Below are 19,632 nucleotides of genomic sequence, written 5' to 3'. Positions count from 1 at the left end.
GGAACTTGAATCAGGGAAACGAAGAAACGTCTGTCGTCTTAAAAGGGTAGCAAACGAACAGATTCTGTCTTAAACGGTTTGAGGGCCTCGGTGGTACCGAATCCATTAGCCAAACCTCAAAGATGATATAGAGAGGCTATATCGTGACGCAGTGAGCAAAACACCCACAGCCATTTCAAACGTTACAAAGAACAAAAAAGAACAACCACGTTCCCAGGGTTCAGTCTTACCCGTCCCTACGGAGCGTGAGAGAGAGAACCTGGGACGAGGTTGCAAAAAAGACCTGAAAATCATCTCCATTTTTGTTCATCCGCGCGTCCGTTTGTATTTTCTGTGTTCAGTTACATCTCTGTAAGGTTTTGAGCGGTAATTATTTATCTTTCACTCAAGCATCCGGCCCTGTCGGGGGGTTTTCCGGGCTATTCCGAGGTATTCCGGGGTGTCCCGGGCCTGTTCCTAGTTATACAGACACCCGTAACGGCTGTCCCCTGGACGCTGGTCGCTACAAGGTAGGTAGCATTGCTTTCAGCATCGCGTTACAATTCACTTTCTTCACATGTCAATAATCGCCTCTCCTAGAATGTCGGAGACAGAAGGAAAGGTAAGTCTTATATTTTTATACACGCACTGGCGAGCTGATAGTTTCTCAGATTCAAATATGTTGCAGTAACGGTCAGTATAAAACACGGACTGCGGACTGCGGACTACGGACTGCGGACTGGGTATAAAATACGGACTAGGTATAAAACGCGGACTAGAAAATACGGACTGGGTATAAAACACGGACAAGGTATAAAACGCGGACTGCGGACTGCAGACTGGGTATAAAATACGGACTACTGACTACTTTGGTAAAAACCGTGCAAATTGATTCTAGGTAAGGAAAAATAAGATCAAAAGATCGCTAAATAGCAAGACACGTGAGTTAAAGTTGTAAATACTCCTATAAATTCTTGGTGGAGGTGTCCCGCCCGGTTCTCTGAATCATGAGCCGGATCAAAATGCTATTTTCTTCACCCATTTTTAGACCTTGTCTTGGTCTCTAACAATCATGAAAGGCGTCAGGATCAGGGGTGGTACTCCCTTCTATAATGGAAGGATAGGAGGTTTAGGCCTCTTTGGTCTGAAAACACTTTGCCCAATTTTGGTGTGGAATCGGTTTTCGAGGGAACTACGGGAGCGTACATGAATGGACGTATTTATCTTTTCAATTCCAAATGAATAAGAACGAAATAGAAATGTGCGAATTCCAAATGCATTTGGAGAATTTTTTTGTTTCCGCTCTAACTTGGTAATGAGGACAAAATTTCTGCCTAATTAGACCTAACCTGCTCAAGGCTCTGAGATAGTTGGGTCCGCTGAATCGAGAAAGCGAAAACACGAAAATGAAACGGGAGAAAACTGGGGAGTCTCCCTAACTATCTGAGAACCTGGAACAGGCTAAATTAGGCCAGGTCCGAAAATGGGTATGGATTTTAGAGATCTAGTCTGAAAACGGGTGTGGAAAATGACAATTTTTTGGTCTGCAATAAGGTCAGGATTCGGAGAACCGGGCAATACACCCCCACCAAGAATTCCCAGTAGTACCCCCTTCCGGGGATCAGGAGCAGGGTGTAAATCATGTCATCATAATCATCGCTTAGAATATAACGTTGGATGACTCATTTCGGTTATTATTCACGTATGTGAGTAATCCCTCGCACCTAAATACTGCTTTTGTGCATCGCATTGACCTTCTCGTCTGAGTTCTTCATTCAGTCCCTCATATTCCCAAGGCTTTATTTGAAACGGAATTGTGGCATCCGATAAGAATTTTACTGATCTGACTAACACCAATACTATTTTTTTTTAATTCGGTGCTTCTTATTGGTGTAAAACTGCAAATTGAAATCTCTTCAAACTCCTTCTTTTTATAAAATTCAGAGTTTAATTTCAGTCGCCTTGAGTACCGGCATAACCTTCCTTCTCCGTGGGAAGAACAGACTACGTGAACAGCCAAGGGAATGTTAAAGCTGGGACTACTGTTTTTGCTAGTCCGCTTTCTATTTCTCTCAGTTTTACCTTCTAAAGCTGTTTTTATATACATAGTCCGTAGTCCGCGTTTTATACCTAGTCCGTGTTTTATACTCAGTCCGGAGTCCGCATTTTATACCTAGTCCGTATTTTATACCCAGTCCGCAGTCCGTGGACCGCAGTCCGCAGTCCGTGTTTTATACTGACCGGTTGCAGTAATAGCAATATACTGCGAAATCGCAAAGCACCGAAAAAACCAACTACTTTCAGCAGATAGCTGGATAGAAGCCGTACTCACTTGCCTGCCACCCGAGAATTAACTCATGCACACGCACTTCTTCTTCTCTGTTTTTCACAAAGAAACCGCAGTATATATTTTGTCCGGCGAGAATCAACAGGACTGAAAACAGAAGCGCTGCTATTTTCTGATCCAAACTGTACCCGTGGGAGGCTATGTGACGCCCAAAACAATGATCATCGAGGACAGAAAGGACGCGCCTCATACGCGACGGACACTCTAGCTTTTTAAAACAACACGTTACTACGGACATTACTACCTGTAGTTTCGAAGCCGGACCCGGCGTGATAGAGTTCGTCAAGTTATCATTCTACCAAAGAAAGCACGTATACAAATTTGTCTTAAAGACACTGTGGTCACCGTGGGGATTAGGGTGGCTTAGTGCTTGTAAGAGAACATTCGCCTTCCACTAACATGGCACGGGTACCCACCTCTCCTGACAAACCAACTTTTCTTAATTCCAATTCGATCCGGAATCATAGACAAGGAGTGCTACAACTAAACCGTTATTTATTTATTTTTATTATTTTCGGCACTCGATCTTTGATTTACCTCACAGTTATTTTACTTAGTCTTGCTATGATCATCATAATCTATCTCGAGTAAGCCATCTCTTGTTTTTCACCTATAACGCACTCTTTTAAGCGCGCTGTTAATTTAGTAGGGCAAATTGAATTGTGAAGAGAGGATTACGTTTTATTGCCTTTTTCTCCAAAAATATTCCGTTTCTAAAAGAGGTTTGCGTTACAGTAGGGATGCAATTCTTAATCTGTGAAAAGGTCATTCGAGTACGTGAAGGCTCCCAAAATATTCTGCGTTAAAAAGCGTGACATTTGCCATGCGATTTGTATTACAATTTTTAAACGACTTTAAAAAAAGGCCATTTGCGTCGTCGTGGAAATAAAGGATATTGCCATCGCGGTTTTTATGTTATGTGGTTCTTCAGTAAAACTAGCCTAGGTAGCAAGCGTTTCTCTTTGGTTTCGGAGTAAAAAAGACAGTGGAAGGGGATTTTCGGTTTTGACTGTTGACCGCGCGAGAAATGAAACGAGAACCAGAAAATGAAAGAGGGGGGAGGGGGAGGGGAAGGAAGGAAGGAATTCCTCATGCTCCTGCTACAATTGTTATGTTGTTATTGACAGTCGATATCTTGCCGAGCCGCAGTAACCTGGGAGGTTGCCAAGCCCGCTGTCATAGAAACAGTTGAGGTTGCGCCACCTAAAGCGAGTGAAGTGCGAATCAAGATGATCAACACAGGTGTCTGTCATTCAGACAGCACAATGGCGAGCGGAAACAAAGGAGATTTCTTTCCAGTTGTACTGGGGCATGAAGGAAGTGGCGTTGTAGAAAGCGTTGGGGAAGGAGTCACTACAGTGAAACCAGGTAAATAAATACATGCAGTCAACTCTCTCTCTTGACAACAAACGTCTTTTATGAAAATGAAGAAATGATCGTCGCAGTGAACGCAATTAATGCAATTGCGTAAAGAAGCCTGAAAAAAATTCAGGACTTCAATGGGGTTTGAACCCGTGACCTCGCGATTACCGGTACGATGCTCTACCAACTGAGCTATGAAGCCACTGACGTTGGGAGCAGGTCAATTGTGGGTTCATATGTTCCGTGAAAGAAATGAGTGTTTTAGACGGATATGCCCCTAAAACGAACGCCTATACTTAGTATTCTGCAGTCATCTTCCCGTTACAAAGCAAAACCTCTCTGTGATGGCCCGTTAGTGCCAGTCCTACTCCGTTAAGCACAGACAGACCAACATTTGCTTTTCAAGGGTTTGGTTGAGGATATTAAGTGTCACAAAATTTACAAGAAATTGTATAGCGAAACTATTCGTACAGGTTTTGTTAAAATATGCGCTAAAAAAATTCGGTAAAAACCAACGTTTCGAGGGCGTTCCATCAAGCAACTGCTTTGAGAAAAGAAGAGGAAGTGCACTCAACACATTCGTCTTTTCCGAACTTTTCGGCGTACTTTTTAACAAATATTTGATTTTTATTAAGGATATTAAACCTTACTCTGAGAGAGGATACAAGCTCCGTACATATCACTTATTTTGCGTTGTCTTTAGGAGACCATGTTGTACTAACCTGGGTCCTTAATTGTGGAGAATGTAAGCTTTGCCAGAATCCTTTGACCAATCTGTGCAGCAGGTAAATGTAAATAAAATGTTACCTAAACGCGATCCGTATAACCTTATTTTTACCTTCCGTTCTTCCTTCTTCCTTCCTCCGTTCCCTTTTGCTTTAGTTTCTTTCCTTTTTCTTTCCCTCGAAACAAATTGAATTTAAACTTTAATGTGGAATTAACCGTTGATTTTGTCCAATGTTCTACAATAGTTTCGCGCTTGATAAAGCCGTATTGCTTGATGGAACAACAAGGATGACATGCAAAGGAAAGAGTATAAAGCAATTGACCAGGCTTGGAACCTTCAGTGAGTACATCGTCGTTCCTGAAATACTTGTTGTGAAGGTAGGTGCGGGGACTACTCAACCTGTGCAAGGTTTGACCTTCTCAAAAGAACACTACAGTCTAACTCGGCCGGTTTACGGACAACCGCTTAATACGGACACCCATTAATGCGGGTAACTGACACTTTTTTCATGCCCAATCAACAGATTCTCATCGAAAGTTAACCTCGCTAATGCGGATACTTCATTGTCAGGTGTGCGCTGTAATAGACCTTTCCTTTTTGAAGGTGATAAAAACCTTCAGTTGACAGCATGTCCATGTCCCCAGCGCTACAATACACCGGATGATTCGTAGACGTCAATTTCAGACTACTTTGGCATGCATCAAACAAGTTATGCAGAGAACTGTTTTGATTAAGTAATACAGTATATAGACGAACAATTTTTGAGTGTTTCCATGGACTTAGTCCGCGGAATGACGGGTTTGTGAAGGTTAGAGAATGATGTGTAAATTGTCGATGCTAATGTCCTCTTTTATTTGTTTGTATGAAAAGGGTGACGTTTTTCAGGCGGACACCCCGTCAACACGAACACTTTCTTTGGCCTCTTCCGTATTAACGCGGTTTGACTGTTTAATGGCCCATTTTCAACATCGCATGACTTTTTGAATCGCTCGAAAACTGTTTTGAAGCCTCTGCAAACGCCATTTTTATTTTGTACTATCCAAAACGAGCCTTCCCCACCGTTAGAAGGGTCATGTGATATTGAAATCGGGCCATTGCCAAGGTAGCTCACAACAATTTAAAGCATCATTGCTTGGCACTTCTCAACGGCAAATGATAGCTATACCTTTGTAACTAACAAGGACATAACCCCACGTCATTGTCACGTTGTTTTTCTTCATGAAGATACCTCAAGATGTTCCACTGGACAAGGCCTGCCTGCTAGGTTGTTGTGTAACCACTGGATATGGTGCTGCAATTAACACCGCGAAGGTAACACGACACACATCGTATATACTAATGTAACACTGATCGATGTGCGGAAGTGATGTGAAAGGGGCAGGATAACCTGCGAACGCAGACGTATTTCCAGTCGTCGCTTCCCTCGACCCTTTCGGGTGGAGAGAAGCGCCAACCGGAAATAAGTCTGCGTTTGCAGGCTAGGGGCGGGAGTGCCTTTTCAGAAAAGTGGAATTAAACCCCTAAATTAAACCAATCTGGGCGTGGTTCAAGCTTGATTTTACCCATATACCAACCTCGTCCCCAGGGCTTTTCCCTCAAAAATGGGTGGGGCGGACAGCCAAATAAGAGCTATAGTTATTTTAATTCCGATAATAATGACGTTGTGATTGATTCTTTCTTTCTTCTTTTGCTTTCTTTATTTCGCCTCGCAAAGCTTCAAGTGAGACCTTTAAGGGTAAAAAGTGGCGTTACATGTTACTACGATACGACGACTATTGCCACCCGTTTCCAGATAGATGACCATGACTTGTAAACAGCCTGCTCAATGCCCAGAGATAACATAATTACCTTGTTAACGTTGGCCAGCTACGAAGACTCTTTTTCTCTCACTCAAATCGTGCTGAAGTCTGTAGAAAGGCAGAAACAACACAAACAACATTTTACCTACACTTTACTTAGGAATTTTTCTCGGTTTAAAAATATTTTTGAATGGTCAGTTTTATTTCCCTTACAAACTCTTACACAACGGTTGGGTTGCCTGTTACCAAACCGCTAAGGTGATGTAGCTGGCCTAGGGTCAATTTAATAAAACTTTTACAAGTGTAGCCATTGTTTTAGAGTCAGAAAACAATAGCTACATTTGTAAATTACACTTGTAAAAGTTTTGTTAAATTGACCCCTGGTGATGGTTGCACCTCATTTTTAAGAGCTCTGAATTCTTTTTGTTCTTTTTCTAGGTAAAGCCTGGATCTAGTGTGGCCGTGTGGGGACTGGGCGGAGTTGGGCTTTCTGCAGTGATGGGTTGCAAGGCTGCTGGTGCCGCGAGGATAATTGGAATTGATATTAAGCCTGATAAATTTCCTTTAGGTTGGTGGTACTTTAAAAAAAAAAACATCTTTATGATTTATTCACCGAGCTTAGCATTTATCTTCTTTCACAACTGATCATCGCACAAGATGCATCCGAGATTGTTGGTCGGCCTAGAAAGTATGCAAGACGCGTTTCGCAATATGAATTTCTGTTAAATAGCGTAGACAAAGCCTGCCCGAGAGCAAGCACACGATTTGAGAACGCGAGAGGAGAGGAGTCAAGTGCGTCACGCGCAAAGTGCGTGACCTACGGCTCTCGTGATTTCCAGCCACCCGCGAGAGCTTGCCCTAAGACTCGGCCCAACCCCCCGGGAGTTCCTCCTTAGCTCAGTGGTTATAGAACCCCACCATGGCTGTTCAAGGACGCCGATCCCGTTGAAATGTTTTGTTTGTCCCCGGTTTTGTTTCATCTTTCTTGTACGAAAGAGAGCGAAACAACAACAACCACAAAAACACCATCAAAAACAGAAACAAAACAAAATTAGTCAAAAAATTAAAAATTCAATATTAACCCGATTGAAGACACATAAAATCAAAGAAAACGAATTTTTGCAATTTCCCCCTGCCTCTTAGTCTCCCTCGCAGCCGTTTCGTTGCGTGACGATACTAAAAACCGCTGCGAGGGAGACTACCTGCCTCTCTACTTGCGATGTTTTGTACAGTCAAACACCTCCTTATTACGGACAGTTTCTTTGCCCCCGCGGTGTCCGTATTAACGGGGTTTGTTTGTAATTATTTTCTTCCAGCAAAAGAGTTGGGCTGCACTGAGTGTATGAACCCTAAAGATTATGATAAACCTATCCAGCAGGTTTGTTTTAACCTGGTTTCAACGTATATTGTCTTATAAATCATAATACTAGCTAAAGACCGTTTGATTCTAAGGGGTTGTTCACATGAAGGGAGCAAGCTCCTAGCACCAGGAAGATCCAAGAACGCGGATCATCCTGGCGCCATATGTTTCATCTGTATTCAGTCTACAGGCAAAAAGTTTTACCTATCCCTAGCGCTAGGATCTTCCAAGCTGAGAGGTAGAACGATCCTAGCTAATACTAGAAAGATCTTAGTTGTTGAAAGTTGTTCCGTGTTCTAGGATTCCCCCCCCCCCGCCTTTTGTTAACAGCCCCTTTTAAAAACGAAGGCGTTTATGAGGACGAGATTTTCTCAATACTAAGGTGATTTTGGCGGGAAATGTTATAGCCGTCATCATTCTAAAAAACTATAAGTTAAACCTCCTCCTCGTCCTTTAATAGGCTGATTTAGCAACAGAACGGCAACGTCATTTGACGACGGGAAAGCGTGCAGTAAGGACTAAACTCGACTTCCGATGCCCAATTTGCCGCTGGGCCATTGCTCCGAGCCAGCTGTTTGATTTGCGCGCCCCGTCGTCAGCTGACGTTCCCGTTCTGTTGCTAAATCAGCCTGATGTAAAGGTCTCTACTGAGAAGATTTGGTAGACGAGAGAGCGGAATAAAACATCCTGAATGAAAGCAATTAGTCTCCAGCACATGCTTCTCCGTAATTCACACAGTGAATCTCTGATCCACTGCAGTGACTCCGAGTATAAATACCTAGTAATACATGAATACCTAAATTCTCAATTGGTAGAGCGCTGGTAGATCCTGTCTACAGGTCGCGAGTTCAAACCTCGCCGAATTCAAGACCATCAATTTCTTTAATTTCTGTATTATCCCATTTTCCTTTCTACAAAGTGTTGTTCCGAAGGATTTATAGAGTTTCTTACTTCTAAGCACTTCAAAAAATTACACAATTTACACTTGAGTTCTCGTCCCAGCTATAACCTATTGATCTAAAAAACGTCCAGGTACTATGGGAACCGATATTATTGCTGAGAGAGAACAATTCTTGTCCCCAGAGCCTACTGTATATACCTCACAGCCCGCGAAGACCTCCTTGCTCCTTGTTCGAAGGCTACGCCGACTAAGAGCCTGCTTACGTAGAGGTGGGGGACCCCAGGTAGGTGAGGTAACCCGCTTTGGTGGGGGAACCCACCTGTCCATATAATCTCTCGTAAGGTCACCCCGCCTACCATACAACCGTGATTAAATTAAAATCATAGGAAAGATTATATAGACAGGCGAGTCACCTAAGCGGGTAACCTTACCTACCTGGGATCCAGGGAACAAGATCGTCTTTATTTTATTCTCATGCTAACAGACCCGTGAACAAAAAAGGGACACCTCAAGCCCCTTTCCTATTCAAAGACCATGGAGCCCGTTTCTCGAAAGTCCCGATAATTAAAGGGCCCGGTAAGCTGTCTCCGTTTACATTAAAGATCGAGGTTTCAATAGTTTTGCATCTAACATGGTAAAACTATCAGTTAATGAAACAAAATGGAGTAGTTTGCTTGCCAGGACCCCTGCTCTTATTCTTTATATTTCGATTTAAATATTTGATTTCGGGTCCGTAAAGTTACTGGGACTTTCGAGAAACGGGCCCCCAAGGCACTAAGCACACTACTGTGAAAATGGTCTATTTTTCTAACAGACAGACTCACTTGGCTCTTAACGCCGCAACAACTGAGCAACAAACGGCCCAGTTGGATACTGAACACAGCCCGGCGACTGAGAACTGATATTCCCATGATTTACTATTTGTTTGCCGATCACAATGTCATATATATAAGCTCTTTTTCACTTTTGTACTTTTGACTCTGTAGGTCTTAACTGAAATGACTGAAGGAGGACTGGACTTTACGATTGAATGCATTGGAAACATTGCAACAATGGTTAAGATTTATTAGTGTTATTTCGTCTCCATAGCTGTCTTCTAATACGTAGAAGTTGTCTTCGAAGGTTGTACGAAGGTTAAAAACATTGTATTTATGCATCTAGTCAGAGATTAGAGAAGGGCTTTCCAACATTTGCTCATGAAGCGCGCAAGTCTACCTCCATATAGTCATCGTGGTACTAGAGAGGAAAAAAATGCGTCTATGATCTGTTTGTAACAGTTAACGCATATTTCTCGAACATTATGTTCTTTTTAGACTGGGAGAAGTCTTATCCTCTTTGAAGGGGTATAGATAGTGGGATTTTATGTAACACGGCGCTAGCGGCAAGGCCGCGAGTAGCGAGAAACAAGGGCGTCGTTTCTTGCGTCTTGCGGCTTTAATTTGTCGATCGCAACTTACGTGTTACACCACTGAATCTAAAAAGAAAAGTAAGAGACTGCTCCGGTCTAGGTAAACTTTAGTCACAAGAAAAATTAAGGATTAGAATCAATTAATTACAATCTAGGAGACCATAATAAAAAGCAGAGGTATTCTGGTAATTTAAGACTGAAAGTGTATTAATCGTGGTAAGGATATCGGGGTTAGATTTTCACCCACCCTTCCCTCCCATTATAAGCTAACATGATACTCATTAAATATTCTCTGAATTTCTAGCGCGCTGCATTTGAGTCAAGTCATGTTGGTTGGGGAACAACTGTTATAGTTGGCGTGGCACAAGAACAACTGTCAGTAAATCCTGATCATTTGCTGATGGGAAAGAATATAATAGGATCACTCTTTGGAGGTATGAGTCAACATTAATTATAATCCCTTTGTTTTGAACGACATAGTAAGACAGCAGAGACCTTTAGATTCGAGGAAGAGATTCCAAATCCTAGTTCTCAGCCCATTGGTTTAAATCCCAGTCACTAAATCTGAAATCCCATTTCAAGGGCTTATTTTAATTTGCGAACTGAACCGCATAATGAAGTAGCACTGATTGATGCTGTTTGGATCATGTATCTTCCCCTGGACTGAAGAAAATCTCTCATTCTGCTGGTGAACATTCTTTCTCTTCCATCCCTTGTCTGCATAACCATATTAACACCACTTCTGTCATCTTAACTTTCACTACTCCTCCTTGTCTTTGTATTTACAGCTTCTGTACCGACCCGAGCAGAGCACACATGCACACACCTGAAATACTTTAGATGGCCTCTGTTTGACTTCTTTCTTTTGTCTATTTTGGTTGTTTTACCATAAAGCAAGCATCTCATGCTTTTACCATTGTCTGCCAATCTCACATCGTCTGTTTTTTCGAGAACCCCTTGAGTTTCTCATAAGTTAGAGGCAACTCACTCCAACTTTTTTTTCTAACGGTCTTTGTTTACTTTTTGTGTTTTTTACCCACGTAAGTTATTGACTGCGTTGTCCGTCCATGTAGGGGTGTCACAACTAGTGGAGCCTGAGGTTGAACGCGATGAACTTTTATTAAAGGCGTTGTTTATTGTTCCTTTTTGAAAGCATGACACTCGCTTGATTACTCGGATGAACAAAGAAAGCGATTCACTTCGTCTGAACATTTCCATCTGTTCCTCAATAGTCAGCGATACGAACGGCGTTTGTTTGGGGTAACCTGTTTCAACGTGGTCCACATGAAACATTTCTGCTACTTAATCAGCAAATCCTCTCTTTGCGGCAGAATCTTCAATTAGCTTCAATTCCACGACATTTGAACTATGTCACGCGCAAACATGCACATGTCATTCCCTCTCATGACAACAAACCGCTGAACTGACCATAGCAGCTTAATGATAACGGAGTTGCGGCGTTGCACTGGACACAAAGGCAAATTAAAAAAAAGAAAAAAAGACGGACACGATCATACTTACTGCCGGAGGTCACTGGTACAGAATATTATTTATTTTAAGTTAAAAAGTAGGCACATTTGAGCAGTTGCGTCAAATAACATAGTCGAAGATCGTGAAAGGAGGGAAATCCCATTACAATTTTACAGTGAAATTGTTTATCCCTTTCCCAGTGGTTAAATCCCAGCTCCAGTACAGTAAATCTCATTTTCCCAGTACAGAAAAAGGCAAATCCCAGTTCCCATTTTACCCCGGCTTCTGGACCCTCTTCCAATACAAACTTCGAACTCGGCTATAATAAAAGGTTTGTACCTTTCTATCGTTTTTTTGTTTCTTTGTTTTGTTTGCAAGAATGCGTTGCAAGCGAAATTGTCCCTAAACTATCGCAAGAGTATATGGCTGGAAAATTAAGTCTTGAGAAGCTCATAACTCACACGATGCCCCTGGATAAGATAAATGAAGCTTTTGATGTCATGTTTGCTGGGAAAAGGTTTGTCACCAAACAAATTGTAGCTTTTACAGTTAACATAATTTCTCTTTCGATGTTAATAGGTAGGCTTTTTGGAGGTGGTAATCAAAACCTCTTTGTGGCGTTTTTTTGCGTATTGGTAAATTTACTTGACGTTCTATATAACAAAACAATGTCAAGTGATTCAGTTCAAATTTTTATGCAGAGCGTAAAAGCCTAATAGTCATATTATTTTCCCTTTTTTTTAAAGTCACAAACGTTCTTTACTATAAACGCCATGACAGCCTACATCGCAAAATGACCGGAGTTTTGAGGGGCACTGTGTCACATGAATTATTGCCATAAGTTTGTTCAAGAGCGTGTAATTTTATCACTTCCACGAGTGCACCTAAAGCATCAAGACTTGGATTTCAAGTGAATCAGTGGATGGATCAAAGCAGAAAAGAATCATTTTTAGAAAATTGTCTTATACACGATGACACAAATTTTTAGAAAAATAACTCGCCTTACTTTTTGAAATTGCCACCGTTCTCGTATCTTTGTTCGTGGCAAAACGGAGCCTTGGATGGTTTAATTGCACTTACAAAGTACTCCTTAGCAAAACATGCCCTCATCGCGGGACAGTCATGATCAGTACCTGTTTGGCAAGACGAACTTAGTCGCATCTTTCGCTCTCTGAACCGGAAAATATATGGATTTGATTGTTTTTTCTAAATTTTATTTTCTTTCTTTGTACAGCATCCGGACAGTCATTTACCTCTAAGGTATGTCGTGAAAAAGATCAGAATTATAGAGAAAGAGTTGTTTTTGTTTTTAGATTAGTTTAATCAAGCAATCAATGAATCGTTTATTTATCCAGTGAGCTAAAAAACCCGTTCAAAATACGTACGTGCTAACATAACATCAAGAGAATAAAAAATATATTACATGTATATATATACAACAACTAGATTTATCATGAAAACTAAAATGTACAACTGCGAATGTCACTATAAGAATTATGATGACTAAAAATTGCTATGAATACGTATAAATAGATAAAAGCTGATTCTAATATACAAGATTGAAAATCGAATTAAATTGATTTATTTTTAATCGACTTCGTAAAACTTGGATAGGTTTCCTTTCCTTAGATCGTGTTCAAGGAAATACCAGATTTTAGCGAATTGGTAGTGAAAGAATTCTTCATCCAGTTAAGATTAAACCTTGTCGTGCTAAGATCAACACCACTTCCTCTGAAGTTATAAGTTCAGCCTTTAAAACCAGAAAAATCTCTAAATGTTCCTAGGTCTGTTACAGAATAAAGATTTATGAAGTAACAAAAGTGAGCTGCATATTCTCCTATGCTTTAGAGTTTTCTTAATATTCCACGTAATGTTTCATATGAGATAGTTTTACCGTAACCTAAACTAGATCTCAAAATTTAAAAATTAGCGTCCTCGAGACGACTTGCTTGCACTTTCCCACACCTAATAAGAGGGGACTGCAATATTTTAAGTGCGGCAAACCAAAGGAAGTTAAGAGACTCATCATTACCTCAGTTGGAAGTAAACGCCTAATGAGTATAAGCGCTGCAGATTTGGCATATAACTTCTTGAGTTGCTCTGATATATGATCCTATATGATCCTGATTTTATCCAGTGTAACCTCAAGGATTTTCATGGATTCTTGGGTCCCTACTTTAATACCCTTGAGAACAATAGTCGTAAACAGAAAGACCCCAGTGTCGTTAACATCTTGAAATATTACTACTGTCTCAGCAACTCACGTTGATGTGTCACAAACGTTTTTCTGAAAATCCTAAATAATTGGTAAATTGGTGACTGGTTTAAGAAATAGAAATCAAACAATAACATTTTTCTGATTTATATGAAATATTGGAATGACTGTCCATTGCATTTCAATGTTTGAATAAAAAATCATGCCGAGGACAATGGCGTTTCAAAGGAAAAAAATTTAGTCTTTAATTGTTTAAAACTTCGTTTGCAAACTTTAAGTACATTACAAACTTAGAAAGTAAAGTAGATTATCATATGTCAGAAAAGCTAGTTTAATTAATGATACAAAGTAAATTTGACATTTCTTTGCCATTTTCCTGCAATGTGCTGTACGTCACGGACTATGATTAAACGTCAGGACACAAGGGAAGCTGAAGATTTCTAATCGGGAAACATTTTATCCTAGTTATGCAAACATGAGATATTACCCTGGGAAGACACTCCTCTATTTTTCTTTTTCGGGTATGTGTCGCTGAACAGAGTGTGGTCAAATACGGTCTTGAGTCTTAATCAAGGCGGCGAATTAAACGATTTCTGTCTTGACTGAATTAAACAGGGTTGAAGTTTGAAGGCCTAGGAGGCATACCTTCACCTACACTTCCCTTAGGTGTCCCCCTCCCCGCCTCGCCCCACCCTGGGAATATTAGCAATCACTCATATTTTAGAACAAACGTTTGACCCAGGTCTTTAGAAACCCCCTAGGGTAAAGGTACAGCTGTCTAAGAAAAATGCCGTTGAAAACTCGAAGCCGTAATCTCGTAACTATACAAATTTACAAACTTCAACAGTCTTTATGGACATAGACTTAGCATTATAAGTCACTGGTCTCACGGACTTTTTGCAACCATCCATGCCCTATTCTAGTTCAAAGTATAAGGTTTTTAGTTTTTTCTTTACAGCAATCAACTGGTAAAACTGACTAAGGAGTCAACGTCTTCACTGAAATATCGTGGAAGTCATAAACGTTCTCTGCTGCAAACACCCTAATGACAAATCCCCTGCAGAGAATAATCATTAGATGTTTAAGATTTGAAAAGAATAACTTACACAAAAGATATTGCTATTGCCCCATGTAACAGCAATTATATCTTTTGTCTACTGCTTTCTGATCAGGGACAACATCATCTTGTAAGTTTTTTTTCGTTGTTTTCTCTTTCCTTGTAAGCTTTCGAACAGTCATTTGATTTTTAGGTGAGTACGAGTACAAAACATATCAGTGATTTTTTCGGAAAAAAGGTCTTTAAACTATTAAATCCCAGAGTTCTGAGCTTCCTGCAGACATGTCGTTTCAGTTCTTGTAATAACTTTTATGTTTAAACTGAGGAGACATTTTTTCTTCAAAGATAATGGACGTTTCTCTTTCAAAGATTTATATAAAGGAGAATAAAAATTGCTTTTGCGATGTTTGAAGTTTGATGTAATACTTTAATAAAGAGTTTAGCACCGACGACGCGTACGACTGCAAGAAGAAGATTTGAAAACAAGTTTCGACAGCGGCATTCGTAAGCCCTATTGTGGCTTGTCCATGCCCGCAGGTTTTTTTCTTATGTTCGTTGTTGAAGCTCGAAATTTCCACTCCAGCTGAGCAATCACGTGATAAGCCATGTTGATACCAAGGCTCCTTCTTAAACACCTTGAAGGTCCTTGAAGACCCTGAGAACTTGCGTCCTCTACAGTATCCGTCTTTTGCGCCTACACGTCAAAATGAGATCTCGCTTCGCTAGAAGCCTTAGTGGATATAGGCTCCAAGCGGATATAGATAAAAGAACCTAAGACTATATCAGACTAGGTCGAACCTCCATGTGCGACCACCTATCGGAAACACCAAAATTTCCCCAGTCAAAGCCTTACAGTTGGAAACTCTAGTAAACGACCACCTCCTGTAAGCGACCACGACCACTTTTGGGCCATTGTTGTTTTTCCATTGTTTTTAACCTCTTGTAAGCGACCACTTGATGCATTCTCTGATCTCTATGTTCGTTGTACGCACTATGCTTCTTACAATATTCGAGGAACTTTAGTGACAACATGGAACTACATATGTAGTAACTTAGACATTACTTGCAATAAATTATCTTCCATAAAGACACATGGTTCAATTCTTGCAAGCGACCACTTCCCGTAAGCGTCAGGAATCAGACCTCTAGACGACAGATTTTTAAAAACAAAGCATCTGATTTCAGACAAAAAAGAAGGGAGGGAAGGCCCACTGTGCCCATAACAACATGTCACACCTGTCATAATTCTGTATTAGGACTAAAAATCGTTTTAGCCTGTAAAAGCCTTACGTGACGGTGCCAGGCATTTATTGATGTACTTAAACGTAATTCAACGCTGTTACAAGGTACAATTGCACAGAAACAGACCGCTTTGATTTCTTCACAAGGGTCTTTTTTCCCCGACATGTCGGAGACAGTAGGGAAGGTAAGTCTTACTAATAACTTTATCCACTGGAAAGCTGATAGATTCTAAGATAAAATATTGGCCTCTGAGTAGTCTGGACCGAAAAGACAAATCGCAAAGCATCGAAAAACGAACTAACCGATGACAAGCAGTACCGGTAGCCGTTCTTCGCCTCGCCACCCTTGAACTGATTAAAACACACACATCTCTTGTTTTGTCGAGAATTAACAGGTCTGAAAACTTACAACGTCGCAATTTATTGATCTCAAATACGAAAGCCTATAAAAGACTGAAGGAGACGAAGCTTCCTGTATAAGAAAAATCAGGCATCTGATCATGTGGGCGAGGACTGACTCCGGGACTGAGTTTAGGACAAGGACAAACGTAATCTCGTACTCAGATCTCACTCTGTTTTACTCTTTTTTCCCTTGGCCATGGGAGATCTGGGTACGAGATTAGGACAAACGATCAAGCTGTTACCTGAAAAAAATCACATGGTCACTCGATTTACGATCGGCCTGTAAAAGGATGCATGATAAATTCTGACGGAGGTGACTTTCGCTTTTTCTTCACATAAGTCGATCAGTTACTTCCTTTAGTTATCAGCTAACTCGAGATGGTTTAATTGCGGCCTTGCATTTTTAGCAGAAGGTATAGGTAGCTCTATGAAAAGGTCTTTACAAAGGTCAACTCTTTGCGTTTGAAGAAGTGTGACATTTGGCCGTCCGATATTCAAAAGATTAGTTGCGTGGTGGTGGAATTAAGGATATTGGCATCGGGGTACGTTTTTAAAATGATCTGGTTGTTAGAATTCAGTGAACTTCGTAAAAAAAGTAAAATATAAGATTCTTTTTAATTTTTTATATTTCTTTTTCCAATAGGTTCTAGATAAGTTTTAGATGAAGTTGAACGTTAATTGTCATTCGCCAAATTTTGTAGTCTTCTAATGCTTCAAACTTAAACGTCTACGTCTACGCTTTCCATCGATCAGCGTGCTGCGAGAGTACGCGCGAGCGAGCGGCGAAGCGTCTCCCTTCGCGTGCTGTTCTCGCGTTACTTCTCGCTACTCCCTTGAATGGAAATCTTGCTAGCAGGCTAATTAATGTGATTAAATGTGTATGCCCTCCTGCAGACCATCTCTATAACCGTTAATCTACCTTTTTTCCTACCTTCTATCCTTCCGTCCTTCTTACCTTTCGGCTTTCTTTCTGTTTTGTTTCGTACGCAAATACTCCATTCAGCAGCGGCGACCATTTTGTTCCAAACAGCTTTTGCTAAGGGCCTCGTTAACCAGAAACATACTTTCTTCTACAGCAATGTGTCCTAGCCTGGACAGCTGAATAAATTTCTAGACGTCTTACCTTTGCTGCTTTCGCTCTGAAAACACTTGCATCAGTAGAAAGCTTAACTTGTCGGTACTACTAACTGATCTTCGTATTCCAAAATAAACGCTACTGAATTATACTTCAATTTGATTTTATTAAAGACCTTTATGTCGCCCCATGAAAGGTTATGCGGATTCCGGAATAGGGAAAATTTTTGCTTGTGAAAATCCGTAGTCCGGGAAATTTGTGCTTGTGCAATCCGGAATTTAGCTCAAGGAATCCAGAATCCCACTAACGATTGGAATACGGAATACAAGTCCACTGACAAACAATCCGGAATCCAATACATAACCATACATGGGGTGAGTTACGAAAAAATAACGTTGTTGTTTTTTTTTCTTATGTTTAAGTTTCGGATTTGACAAGGCCGAAATGTTTGATGGAACAACCCGGTTGACATGTAAAGGAAAGAGTATAAAACAGCTTGCCAGGCTGGGAACCTTCAGTGAGTACATCGTCGTTCCTGAAATGCTTGTTGTTAAGCCAGTGGGACTAAACCTTGTGAGTATTGACCTGTTTCAAAAAACATCATGGCTGTTCAAGACAACTCACGACAAGTTGAAGCATTTTCAGCCCTTAGTCTCCGGCTATACCTTTAAGTTCAAGTTCAAGTTCATTTATTCACACTTATTCAATTACAATACAACAACAATAAGAAAAAAAAAGAAGTAAAAACAGAGCTAACTATACATTGAATTAAACATAACAAAGGAAAAAAGTATGTATCAGCCAAAAGAGCCAAGCTTTCGAGTTGGCTACTACCACAGAGCGGTTACAAGTGGGTGGAGGTTATACAGTACTTATAAAAAACTAGTTATGTAATTCTTGCTAAATTAATCGTATTGAAAAGGAAGGGTATATATGAGTAATAATAACTATTTAAATTAAATAATTAAATAAATGGAGCTAAATAAATGATTAGAGTTGTTCAAGATGCCTGACTGTCAAGTAGAAAGAGTTTATATTCTTTTTTAAAACTGTTTAAGGGGAGACACTTAATTTTCATAGGTGTTGCTTCCCAGGTCTGTGATGCCACTACACTAAACCTTGCTACAATGGAAGACAAAATTCTTAGGACAATTAAGACGATCTGCCTTAATTTTTCCTACTTTCCCCCTCGTCCCCAAGCAATGTTGTAGTTTGTGCACCCGTGTACACTTTACCCTGTCCTAAAAGTGTTTCTTCATCTCAACATTGTTTGGAGGGGGGAGGGGAGGGCCAATCGCGGTATCCAAGTGGTTAGAGAAGTGCATATTATGCTACATCTGAACATTTGATAAGTTAAGGATGTGGTAGGAAGGTTTTCCATAACCGTTCCAAGGATTTTTGTCCTCCATTGTAGGCCATAATTAGTTCTACGTAAAATTATTTTACAGCCTGTGGAGAGTGGCGCGAAATGATGGGTGGGCAAAAAAAAAATAATAATAAAAAATAAAATAAAAAAAGAGGAAGTAAGGAAGAGGAGGGGGGATGAGAGTCGATCGTCCATCCTCACTATCTGAACGCCTCATTTGTAACGAAAAAGGAAATGACGTACCTCCACGTCAACACCTCTTTTTGTCTGTTTGTTTATGCAGATACCTCAAGATTTTCCGCTTGACAAGGCTTGCCTTCTCGGTTGCGGTGTGCCCACTGGATATGGTGCTGCAGTTAATACGGCTCAGGTAACGAAACACACGTTACACAATGCACCTTACGTGACATAGATTGATGAACACAAGCTAGAGAGACATTACACTCTCTTGCAATTCAACTAGTGACTATTTGTTGCCTTGCAACAAGTTACGAAGCGTTCATTTTTGTTCTTTTTTCTAGGTGAAGCCTGGGTCGAGTGTGGCCGTGTGGGGACTGGGAGGAGTTGGGCTTTCTGCGGTGATGGGTTGTAAAGCTGCAGGTGCCGCGAGGATAATTGGGATTGATATTAAACCTGATAAATTTCCTTTAGGTTGGCGGTACTTACTAGTAAACAATATCCTGATCACTAATTAACGATGCTTAAAATTTACCGCCTTCCAAAAATAGTTATTAGGGAGTTTAAGCAAAGACGTTTCTGATCGACGCACGTCGACCGAAAGTGGACTTTTTGCTTTACTAGGCATTGTTTTGCCCAAATTTTCGGGCCTGTGCCTGGAGTATGTAAGAGTAAAGAGACTTGGCAATACAAATTTGGCAGCGACAAGGATATTGATAGGGAAAAGGCCTCACCTCCAGTTGATG

The 19,632-nt window shown here is 40.6% G+C and overlaps 1 protein-coding gene across 2 annotated transcripts in view; it reads left to right on the top strand.

The window, feature by feature from the left end:
• Positions 1-540: 540 nt before the first annotated feature.
• LOC140946521 (alcohol dehydrogenase class-3-like) overlaps positions 541-19,632 on the top strand; it is a 21,846-nt gene continuing 2,754 nt past the window's right edge. The window contains exons 1-12 of one of the 2 annotated variants that reach the window (XM_073395652.1): positions 541-601; positions 3,454-3,694; positions 4,392-4,473; positions 4,660-4,792; positions 5,640-5,726; positions 6,653-6,782; positions 7,531-7,592; positions 9,462-9,530; positions 10,188-10,317; positions 11,732-11,870; positions 12,588-12,613; positions 14,527-14,979. In XM_073395652.1, the coding sequence (XP_073251753.1) occupies positions 557-601; positions 3,454-3,694; positions 4,392-4,473; positions 4,660-4,792; positions 5,640-5,726; positions 6,653-6,782; positions 7,531-7,592; positions 9,462-9,530; positions 10,188-10,317; positions 11,732-11,870; positions 12,588-12,612 (1,143 nt within the window). In that variant the 5' untranslated portion in view covers positions 541-556 and the 3' untranslated portion in view covers position 12,613; positions 14,527-14,979. Of the gene's footprint in view, positions 602-3,453; positions 3,695-4,391; positions 4,474-4,659; positions 4,793-5,639; positions 5,727-6,652; positions 6,783-7,530; positions 7,593-9,461; positions 9,531-10,187; positions 10,318-11,731; positions 11,871-12,587; positions 12,614-14,526; positions 14,980-19,632 lie in introns of those variants that run through there. The other variant, XM_073395651.1, reaches the window with a different exon arrangement.

This window comes from Porites lutea, chromosome 8 (genome assembly GCF_958299795.1).
Source record: "Porites lutea chromosome 8, jaPorLute2.1, whole genome shotgun sequence".
Taxonomy (NCBI): domain Eukaryota; kingdom Metazoa; phylum Cnidaria; class Anthozoa; order Scleractinia; family Poritidae; genus Porites; species Porites lutea.
The sequence above is the reverse complement of the archived record's forward strand: the minus strand, read 5'-3'. Positions and strand labels throughout refer to the sequence as shown.